Source organism: Wolffia australiana, chromosome 14 (genome assembly GCF_029677425.1).
Source record: "Wolffia australiana isolate 7733 chromosome 14, ASM2967742v1".
Lineage (NCBI taxonomy): Eukaryota > Viridiplantae > Streptophyta > Magnoliopsida > Alismatales > Araceae > Wolffia > Wolffia australiana.
This window is the reverse complement of record NC_135848.1, coordinates 12779859-12790878: the sequence shown is the minus strand read 5'-3', so window position 1 is coordinate 12790878 and position 11020 is coordinate 12779859. Positions and strand designations below refer to the sequence as shown.

At 36.7% G+C, this 11020-nt stretch overlaps 1 protein-coding gene across 1 annotated transcript; it reads right to left on the bottom strand.

The window, feature by feature from the left end:
- Positions 1-8873: 8873 nt before the first annotated feature.
- Positions 8874-9527, bottom strand: LOC144712140 (chaperone protein dnaJ 11, chloroplastic-like). The gene has a single exon (XM_078586329.1). It carries the CDS (start codon positions 9487-9489, stop codon positions 8950-8952), a length of 540 nt encoding a protein of 179 aa, XP_078442455.1. The 5' UTR covers positions 9490-9527; the 3' UTR covers positions 8874-8949.
- Between the last annotated feature and the right edge of the window lie 1493 nt (positions 9528-11020).

The following is an 11020-nucleotide window of genomic DNA, read 5'->3' as shown; positions in this document are numbered from 1 at the left end:
ATGGATAACCTTCAATTTTTTTTAATCTAAAATTCCTCATAATTTTTCTCTTCTTTTTTCAATATGAAAAATTAGGTTAAAATTTTTATTATGATGTTTATAAAGCTCATTTATCTGGGTTTCATCTTCATCTGTTCTGTTGCTTTAAATATCTTTTAATAAGGAATCATCTCCTGGTTAGTCTCTTTGAGTAATATTGTAGAAATAACACAGAGATATCAAAAATTGAATCAGAAGAAACTCCAAGAACTTCATCCCAAAATTTTAAAATTACCCTAGGATTGGACCCAAATCACAATTTTTAACATAGATTGATATAATTTAAGTATGTGTGATGTATCAATATCATGAATAATGTTTTAATAAACAAATAGAATATTTTCACTTGTAGAAGATTAAAACCAAGATTCCATCATATCAATAAATGATTAGGTTAATATCATAAATGTACATATTTTTCCATTAAAATAGTTTTATGTGTGTCTTTACAAGCTTTAAGTGATTAAATCTATTTCTGCATCAAGCTTATTTTAAAAATTTATAGCTATTTTTAATAATTTTTACACCAAACTTTTGAAATAATATATTTTTCTCAATTACAATATATTCTAATGAGTTTTTGGAACTATATCCAAGAAGATATAATTGTCTAAGTCATCATATTTATATGATATATATATATTGATGTGGATTTTATTTAATACTTAAGAACTTAATTCTTCCCTTCCATGTGTGGCCATTATTCAATCGGATTATGGCCAATCATATTTTTTTGCAATGATTAGTGCAGCTAGTCATTCTGAAAAGATGTCATTATGTCATCACAAATCACAATGCCATGATGACCAATGATTATCTGACGTGATTTTTTTAATCAGTAGGGATAACATGGATCAATATAAAAAGTTACAATTAAAATCACAATACCTGCACAAGCGGAGACCAAGAAAATAATTAGTATTATTATGCATTAATCTAGGTTGATAAATAAAAAAGGGTGGCATGCTTGTCTTGTGTCACATCATTAGTGGAAAATTAAAAAAGTGTGTCGATGGGGGGCCATATTTTGTGTCACCACATCATTGTGATGATTGTGCTCATAGTTGTTATCAATAGTGACACATGTCTGCATGTCCTTGATCGAAATAGAGGGTGCATTGATGTGGTGAATAGTGACACATCGTCATATTGCGCATATCATGTATTGATATATATATCTTTTAATTTTATCTCTTATTTTGCGCATGATAGGTGGAAGTTTGGGACTCGTAGATCACTAACGACTATTACCATTCAGTCATTATAAAAGGATTATTACAGGAATTTAAACCTTCAATGCAAAAAGATAAAGCGGCACTAAGAGGAGTGAATATTTAACCAACATTTCATGATCTAGAAAGCGGATTGAGCTAATATTGAGGATTGCCTCATCTTTCTCCCATATTTCTATGAATGTACACATATAAATTGAGTCATGGATCTTTGTAAAAATCATCCCTGAACTAGCTTCTTAAATTTTTGAGCTGATAAAGAAAGAGTATGTTTCTAAGATCCATAAAGCTCATTATTGTTGCCCTTAGTGTTTAAGAAGAGGAAATTGGGAAAAGGAGGAGCTTACCTTCAGTAAAAAATTACCCTGATCATAGAGGAACCTAAGGATTGATAATCTCAAATTTTAGGGGTTTTAATTCGTCATTGGTTATCGAGATTATTCAATAAAAAAATATTTAACAGTACTTCAGAATATTTAGCTAGTGATGAGTACGGATTGTCTCCACAGGGAACGATGATTTAGGATTTAATTCTCCATAGTGATTATTGCCACGAGAAGAGATGAAGACGAGAATAAAATAGGCGAGCTAGTGATTTCGAGTAAAAGGATGTAATAGTTATATTTCAACTTAAATTAGTAAAGAAAATAGGAAGTAAAAGTAGAATTATGAGACATGTTACGAGAATAAGTAAGAAGACGTGATGGACACGATAGTGATCAAATGTGTGAAAAATGTGATGGTAGCGTGGGAGACGAGATAATGGGTACGTAAGGGAGGGAAATGATAGTGAAAAGAGAATGATAAACCCTAATTAAGCTAACGACGATGTGGGGAAAAGAGCAATGTAAGGTGAAGACACTTACCTTAGATCCTTATGTTCCGCCAGGATCATGGCAATTTGTGAGTGTCGGTAAGCTCCCTCTCTTCTCTAATGTTTCTTCCCACACACCCAGGACACCAAGAACACACTTGATCGAACTCAAAACTCACTATCTTTCAATGAGCCCACACAAGTAGGAAGCAAGTTCAAGATGAATTTCATAGTGATCCAAACTCTATTTATCTATCAGAGGGTATGGGTGGAAAGAGGAAGAGGACATGAAGCAGTGCTGAAAAATTCAGCTCAATTGGAGATATAGATCGTCAGGTATCGCCGTTTGAAGTTGAAGCAATCCTAGCCCTTGATTTTTTTCTCCTCGTCATTGTCTCTGACCCTACCTCTTTTTTCCATTTTAGTTGAACTGTCATGTCATTAATATTCTGCGCCGCTTTGTCTTCTGCGCTCACATTTTTGGAGTCGCCATGTGCACCTATCGTTGAAAAAAGACAAAAGACAGTAATTATTTGAATATAGTTTACTTTAATATTACCGCAACTGATGTGGCATCGCATCACGCGCACCACATTAGCATTTTATTCATTCTTTTTCAATCAGCTGGCGACACGCGTGCGCCACATGTACACGCGCGGGCTACGTGTACACGTGACACAGTGTTGTGCGGCCACGTTGCCCGCCATTATTCAAAGAAAGAAAACAAAAAAATTATTTTTTGTCATTTTCTGCATCATCCCACGCGCACATTTATTACAAAAAAGGCCTCCTTTTTTATTGGTCCACGTCGCCCTTGCGCCAGAAAAATCCAAAAATTGGGTCATTAGTCATAAATGCAGTCATGGCTTTGCTAATCGCGATGCCATGATTGCTTGGCTAAATGTTTGGCTGACGCCAATCATTAACTAAGTTAATGATTGGTTGTCGCCAATCATTATTGTTAGCTGTGATTCATCGCTGTTCAACGAATCGAACAACAACACATGGTGGTGCGAGATAAAAGGGCTAGAAAATCTTCTAAAATTCATATTAAATAAAATAAAAGCCCAAAAAATACAAATACAAATATTGACTTAGAAAATTATATCTTTTCAAATTCAATGTCAAAAAAGTTCCAAAAAAATCATATTCTGTCTCAAAAAATTATATTTTCATAATCTATTCTCATAAAAATCCCCAAAAATATATAAAAAGCAAAAAATTCAGAAAATCATTCTAAAAATAGATTTTATTATATTAAGCTTGATAACATGCAAATATAAGTAATTAAATCCAAATAAACATGTAAATATGATCAGATTAAGGCACTAAAAATTCATGTTATCGAGGATCTAGGGTAAGTGCTGTTGCCTTCATTGTTTCTTTTTATCATCATTCTTAAGATAAAACAATAATCCATACCACCACATAACATTTTTCCACATTCTACCACGTTTATGCCTTTCATATGCACAATAAAAAATAATGTGTTAATTTTGATACTAATTCGATGTATTTCTATTTAAATGATCATAAATGCATGTTATAAAACTTAAAATGATTTATTGAAAAAAATTAATATAGTTCATATTTTCTCTATTTTATGTTATCTAACAGAATTTTATTATACATTGCACAAAGGAAATATTTTACATCATAAAATATATAATTACATTTATATAAATTTTTGCAAGGGCTTTTAATAGTTTAAGAATTAAAGTCTATTTTTTATATTTTATGGAATTTTTTGGAATTAATAAATAAGATAGTCGTATAAGTCAGAAAATATATATTTAGATTTTTCTAAAATTTTAGATGGTTTTTAATATTTCAAGAATGAACTTCTGTTTTTAGATTTTTCTGTATTCTTATGGAATTTTTTGACATGAAATTTCAAAATTAAATATGTAAGAAAATGTAAATATAAATGTATTGAAACATTTTAATTTATTTTTTGACTTTTTATAGTACTCTTATAATTTTGTTCCAAGCTGGATATATAAGAGAGAGAAAATCACATGACTAATATTTCTCCAACTTCAAACTACAATATCTAGCTATCCAAAAAGAGGTTTTTGGGCTGAAATTTTTTAGGCTAGTACCATTTTTACCTCCTTTTTATATTCTCATCTCAGATGAATAAATAGACTCTCTCATCCTATTAAAGAAAGCACCGTTAGATTTTTCATAATTATGATTAGCAGAGTGATTTGCTCATTCAAAATCTCATTTGGGTCCGTTCTTACATTCCAAGAGTGAAAGATTGAAGGGTTGATGTTCAACTCAAGACTTGTGAGCAGAAAGCACTACTCGGCCCCTTTGTCATGTGATGATGAGGTTATTCTGATCTTTGTCCTTTTCCAATTCATGTCTTTGTCTTTTTTCCTATGTTGTCATCACTGATAACCTAGATTTTTATCATCACTCGTGTCACCTCCAACTCCTCCGTCTGTGAACATGTATCCACCTCCATCTCCATCCTCACCAACAATGGTTAACTTGTCATCACTCATTCCCATTCCGCCGCTTGCTGACAAGTATCCGCAGCCATATCCACCACAGTTCATGATGGCCAAAATCATCTACCCTGCCAAACTCAGTTCACATCACTGCTATACCCTGGCATTTGGTGCTCTTGAAGCGCCATCAAAGGTATTTATTTAGGATCAATTAACATTTTCTACTATAAAATCATATTTAATTTCCCAAAGTTATTTTATTAATCATGAATAAATTACTTTAATTAGGATTTTTAATCTTTTTACCATTTTATAATTATTTTTAATAAAGTTTACTAGTTTCATGTCATTAAATTAAATTAAAATTGTAAACTAAATATAAAAATAAAGAAAAATAGAAATTAAACTTCAATTTCACTTGTTCAATACTTTCTCCTATCGATTGGACCCTTACTCGTCCTTTGCTCCTAACAAAAATTATAAGTGTTTTTGCACAAAACCAGAATGCGTGAACACCGTAAATTAACCCTAATATCTTGTTCATCACTTATCACCAAGTCATCGTCATTTTACCATCACCCCTCTTTCATACATCTTTATGACATCACATCTCTACCTCTCTTTCTAACTTCTTATTTTGTCTTGGTCATCCTTATTAGGTTAGATTTACTTCCCTCTATCTTCGCATTTCAATCCATCATCATCATTACCCCTATTTTAATTTTACTTTGTTTGTTAACAGTCGTTACTAATCAGTCATGACAATGACAAGTTTGTTTGTTCATCACTTATCCCGGATGTGACTATGCAGTGTGAGTTTGCCATCAGGGTTTGCCCTCATGACAATGACAAAAGGATGATGATGGAGTCATCTTCATCCTTATCATTCGTTCTTGAGAGGATGAAGATGGCAATGGTCATGGTTACAATTAGGCATGTGTGTTCTGTTCTGTTCGTTTAATTCGCACAAAAAATTCGCACAAACGAACCGCACAGGGGTCTGTTCTCTGTTCAGTTCGTTTGGTGTGTGAAAATTAGAACGCACAATTCGCACAATTCGCACGATCCGCACAAATGGAACAAATTCACACAAAAGGGAGAGAGATTGGTGATGGGAGAGGGAGAAGCAGAGGAAGAGTGATTGAGAGAACGGACAACGCAGAATTGGAGAAAAAGAGGAAGATGGACAGGGAGAGACATAGACATGGAGACAGATAGAGAGAGGATGAGAGATTGAGAGAGGAGGGTGGGACAGAGTATTTCTGAAGAAGATAGACCGTGAGAGGGAGAGGGAGAGGGGCAGGAAGAATGAATGACAGACAGTGAGGGGCAGATAATTGGAGATGAATATACACCGTGACATTGGCAAGGGAGAGGGAGAGGCCTAGAGGGGAGAGTAAGAGGGAATGTGGGAGATTGAAAAATGGAGAAGAATAGGGGCAGTGAGAGCGTGAGGAAGAGTCAGTGAACGAGAGAAGAATAAGGAGAGGGAGAGGGAGAGGGGGAGTGATTGAGAGAAAGGGAGACAGAGAATCGGAGAAGAAGAGGGAGAGGGAGAGGGAGAGAACGGGTGAGTTCTTACCTCGCAGAGGGTGATCCGACAGCAAGGAGGGCGGAGAGCGACGACAAGGAGGGCAGACCGAGGGTTGAGGAAGACCTAGAGGAGGGCTGACTGACGGGAAGGAGGGCGGCAAGGAGGAGGACGGAGGGAGTGGGGAGGGAGTGAGGACAGAGGGCGGCAAGGAGGAGGACCTAAAACGTTTTTTTCTTTTTTCTTTTTTTTTAAAAAAATCGCACAATTCGCACAAACGAACTGCACAGGGGTCTGTGCGAAGTGCGGTTTGTTTTAGAGTTTGTTCTGTTCGGAAATCCGAACAGAACGCACAAATCGCACGGATTCGCACAAAGCGAACCGCACGACCATGTCTAGTTACAATGAAGATCGCAAAAATAATGAAGAGAAAGTTCTATCATCATCATCCTGGAAGCAGAAAATGACAAGGATGAAGAAGATAATAACTTAAGCATAAGACAAGACCACTCCCGTCTAAAATATTATTTTGCGAGAAACTTCAAAACTGATATCCATCCACGCGTCGTGATCACACAAATGAATATCAATAGAATACACAAAAACAAATATTAAGTGGTACAGCTAGACTGTATTTTCTGCGAGTAGGACACAAAAAAAAAAGATTTTGTTGTTTTCAAGTGAGAAGACGAGTGGCCAGAATTAGAGGAAGAGGAGCAGAAGATAAGTTTCTGGCTTCTGATTGGTCAGCTCTGGATATATATACTTGGGTTTTACTAAAATATCATGCACAGTGTGAACAATGGAGAAAAAATCTCCAAGATTAAGCGTTGACCGTGGATGGTTCAAACACCCCGTTGCCGTCCAAAAAAACGCGTTTATGAAAGTTAATGAACTTGTATTTATTAAATTGGAAGAGTATTCTGAGGCCGTGAGCGGACAGCATTAGAGGAGCAGAAGATAGTATCTGGCGTTTGATTGATCAGTTTTGTTTGGATTCATACGCGTAAGTTATACTATAATATGTTTGTATCATGCACAGCCGCCAACGGCGGAGAAGAAAACTTCCCAGGTTCATGAATGGGTGAACCTTCCTGTTCAAACTTATTTATGAAGGTAAGTCGTTTTAAGTTCAATAATGGGAGAGATTAGGGAATTTCGTGAGTTCGAGTGGATTTTTTGCGGTATTGTTATAAAGAAAAGGGTAATAATCATCGATTATCTCGCCGTCTGTGAAATTGATTTGGGAAAAGCTCCCGGATGTGACGATGATGTTAATCAAAAAGTCCACATTGAGGATTTTTCCGATTTACATGAATCAAAAAAGTAGATAAAATCATATATTTTATGTGTTTATTTTTAACTTAATGTACGGAATATGTAATGCAATAACCCAATGGGGTCGTAATTCTAGACTCTCTGATATCGAGAAAACATAAGTATTGATTCCAAAATAGCTCAACCAAGAGTTTTAATCTTCCACGTGAGATGGTTTGCCTTGTTACTGAAAAAATAATAATAAATAGCAATAAATGTTATCATTTATAACTTTATTTTGTTCTATTTGAAAGAAGTGAATAGTTGTTGACATATGCTGTTAATGGTAACATTGGCTGTCTTTCGTAATGAAGATAACTAGTCAAAACTTCCTTTTTTCTTCAAATTGGAGGGCTTTATAAATTTAATAATTTATGATGAATGTCTAATGATACAGTGTTTTACCTAATAACCTTTGGTCACAATGCCATAATTAACATGACTGGACAATGTTTTTTGTAGAGGCTCCATGAGTCTTTGGATTTATTACACCCGCTGAACATTTTTTTTCTATCATACACCCTTCCAGTGTAAAATATACCTTGATCCATCAAATCATAGATGCCCAGGAAAAGTCAACACCCTTATGACCCAATGACCTGGCCCCCTTGTATTTGAAGAGGAGAAACTAAATCATCTTTAGTCTATCTTAATTAATCCCATCATAAAATATTTGATAAACTTAGGCACTGCACATTTAATTTTAAAAAAACCATACTTATATGGAAATGTCTTAATCCCATCATAATTGGGATCCATAAATGATAGATTATTAACACCCAATTATATACATATATAAACGTCCATAGATGTACAAATTAATCTAAAATATATTCTACTTTCACATCCTTTCATCAATAACTTCCTTTACATTTATCGTAGAAATTTACATTTGATGGAAGCTAAGACCATTCCTGTTTAGTGTATTAATTTCCGAGAGACTTCAAATCAAGATATCCATGCAAACTGTGTATTTTTCGCAAGTAGGACAAAAAACTGAAGTTTTTTGTTTTATTCAAGTGAGAAGACGAGTGGCTAGTATTAGAGGAAGATGAGCAGAAGGTAAGTCGCTGGCACCTGATTGGTCAGTTTTGGATTTATACACTTGGATTATTATCAAATATCATGCACCAGTACGAACTATGGAAGAAAAAAATCTCCAGGATGAAGCGTTGACTCCGTTGACCGTGGATGGTTCAAACACCTTGTCGCCGACCAAAAATAAAACGCGTTAATGATAGTTAATTCTCTTGATTTCAGTGAAAATTTGAAGAGTATTCTGAGGCCATGAGTGGACGAAGATAATCTCTCGCACTTGATTGGTCAGTTTTGTTTCATGTACCCCTGTCTCTCGATATATGAATCGTTGAAACAAAAAAAAACGCATTTAGAAGCTAAATCCTGTTAAATTTCGTGAGTTTGATTGGATATTACGCGGAATGGAACTGCTCGATCTGAGTTGAGAAGATCAAGAACGGCGATTTTCAGGAATAATCGATGACTAGTGTTTAATATACAACCGAATCTCACGAGTAGAACGGACTTCTTCGGGACGACTTACCAGCACTGATCAGTCTCCCAAGTGCGCCGCGTAAATCGAAAGGAAGAAGGGGAGGATCTCGTAGAAGCCGACGGAGGAGGATAACCGTAGACGGGAGAAGTCCACCGGGCCGGCGCAGGGACGATCCGACGGTCGTACTCGGCGCGCTTGTCCGGATCGGACAGCGTAGCGTAAGCCGCGTGGATCCTCTTGAAATTCTCCGCCGAGGCAATCTTCAAGTCCGCCGCGACGGCGTCGGGATGGCAAGCGCGCGCGAGCTTCCTGTACGCCGTCTTGATCTCCATCGCCGAGGCCGATTCCGTCAATCCGAGCATCTCGTACAGAGATCCGGCGTTGTAAACCCTAGAATTCTGATGATTACGGCTGCCGCGAAATCCCTCGCGCTCCGTCTCCGTCGCCGAGGCGTAGGAAGCCGAGATCTTGAACGCCGACGGAGATCGAACAGTCGAGGTCGGAGATCTGCTGGAGAGTTTCAATGGCGCTCGCAAGGAGACGAAGTTCGAGGAGGAAGACGAGAGGGAACTGGCAGCGTTCATGGCGAAGAAGAAGAAGTCAAGAAGAAGAAGAAGATGCGAGGTTGAAGAAGAAGGAGGTTTTCTTATAGGGCGATCTGAACCGCAAGTTTTGATTGGGGTGGGGGCCCAATAAGGGCCCACTTTCCCTGTGGGTCCCACTCCTATCTTTGGATGCTTATCCACTTCTTGGTCAGAGCCAAGTCAGCACTGGGAGAGTAGGATGAGCTGGCAGTGGCTGGACCAAGAGGGTTGAACCGGAGCCGAACTGGGACCGAAACGGCTCGCATGCTGCCGACTGCAGGGCCCACGCCCCTATTGGCATGTCGGCAACCGCCGGCAACTGGCACTTGGCACTCTGTCGTCATTCTGGTGTTAGTTGGCCGTTTGGAGGGGATCTAGTGGAATCTATCTTCGGCCATCCATCCTGACCTCTAAAGGGTAATAATTTGGGTTGCAAGCTAATCTCACTTTTTTAATATCAGTCTATGTTTATTGTCGTAAATCATACGAATTGTTATTAATATCCGATTGTTGTAATAAATTCTAAGAATATATGTGAAATTTGATTATTCAATTATGATGAGATCATAAAGCAATAATTATTTATTTTTAAACATATATTCTAAGCATTCATATCTATTGGATATTTGAGTGTGATACTAAACTATATGAGGATAATTGATAATAAAGTTGTCTTGTCTCATATTGTAATGACAAGTGTTCCTGGTAGAGAAGTCAAGACGAGAAGGCATATCTTTAGTATCAAAGTAGACATACTGCGACAAGGTAATGCAACAAATTTTTTGGCTGAGGTAGATGAAATACAAGAGAAATTGTTCTATAATGATTTTGCCGAATGCATCAGCCCAAACTAGGCTGGCTAATTCGTGTTTAACATTTGACCATACCCTAAGTCATCATTGGAGCATATATGGATGAATGATTACATGGCTTGAATGTTTTATGAGCGAGATGAATGGTTTTATATGTTGTAGAGCGAATTGTGCACCTCAGCACCTTACATGTTGATTACTTAACCTATCGGTTAGGTTGAATTACTCAATGGCTAATTAATATGTATGTTAGATAAGTAGTTAATTAAAAGGCTTATCCAATCAAGAATTACTGGATTTATAAAGTTACTAGACTAGCACATTGTTCTAGAGGGTCATGCAAGTAAAGATAATCGAGACCGCAAGGGTTTTTATGAAAAGTATAAAAGGACAAAAACCCCTTTTGAGAACACATCTCGGTGATTTACTCCTTGTCCTTTTTCTCCTTGTCTTCGAAAGGTAGCCGCCTCGAGAATAACTTTAGCGACGTTATTTGATAAGATGACAATAAGATTCGACGTGTTAAGGACAGCGCGGATACATCTAAAGAATCAATCAAATGTGATTAGATTCCAACACTAACTACTTTGAACCCTCTGCTGCCGTGCTGTCCTGCCCCTCGAAAATGATGATAAAATCACATTTTTAAAAAATAAAATTTTCATTTCTTTATCATCCAATTAAATGCAGCCTCGCCACTCTCCGCGCTTAGTAAATTG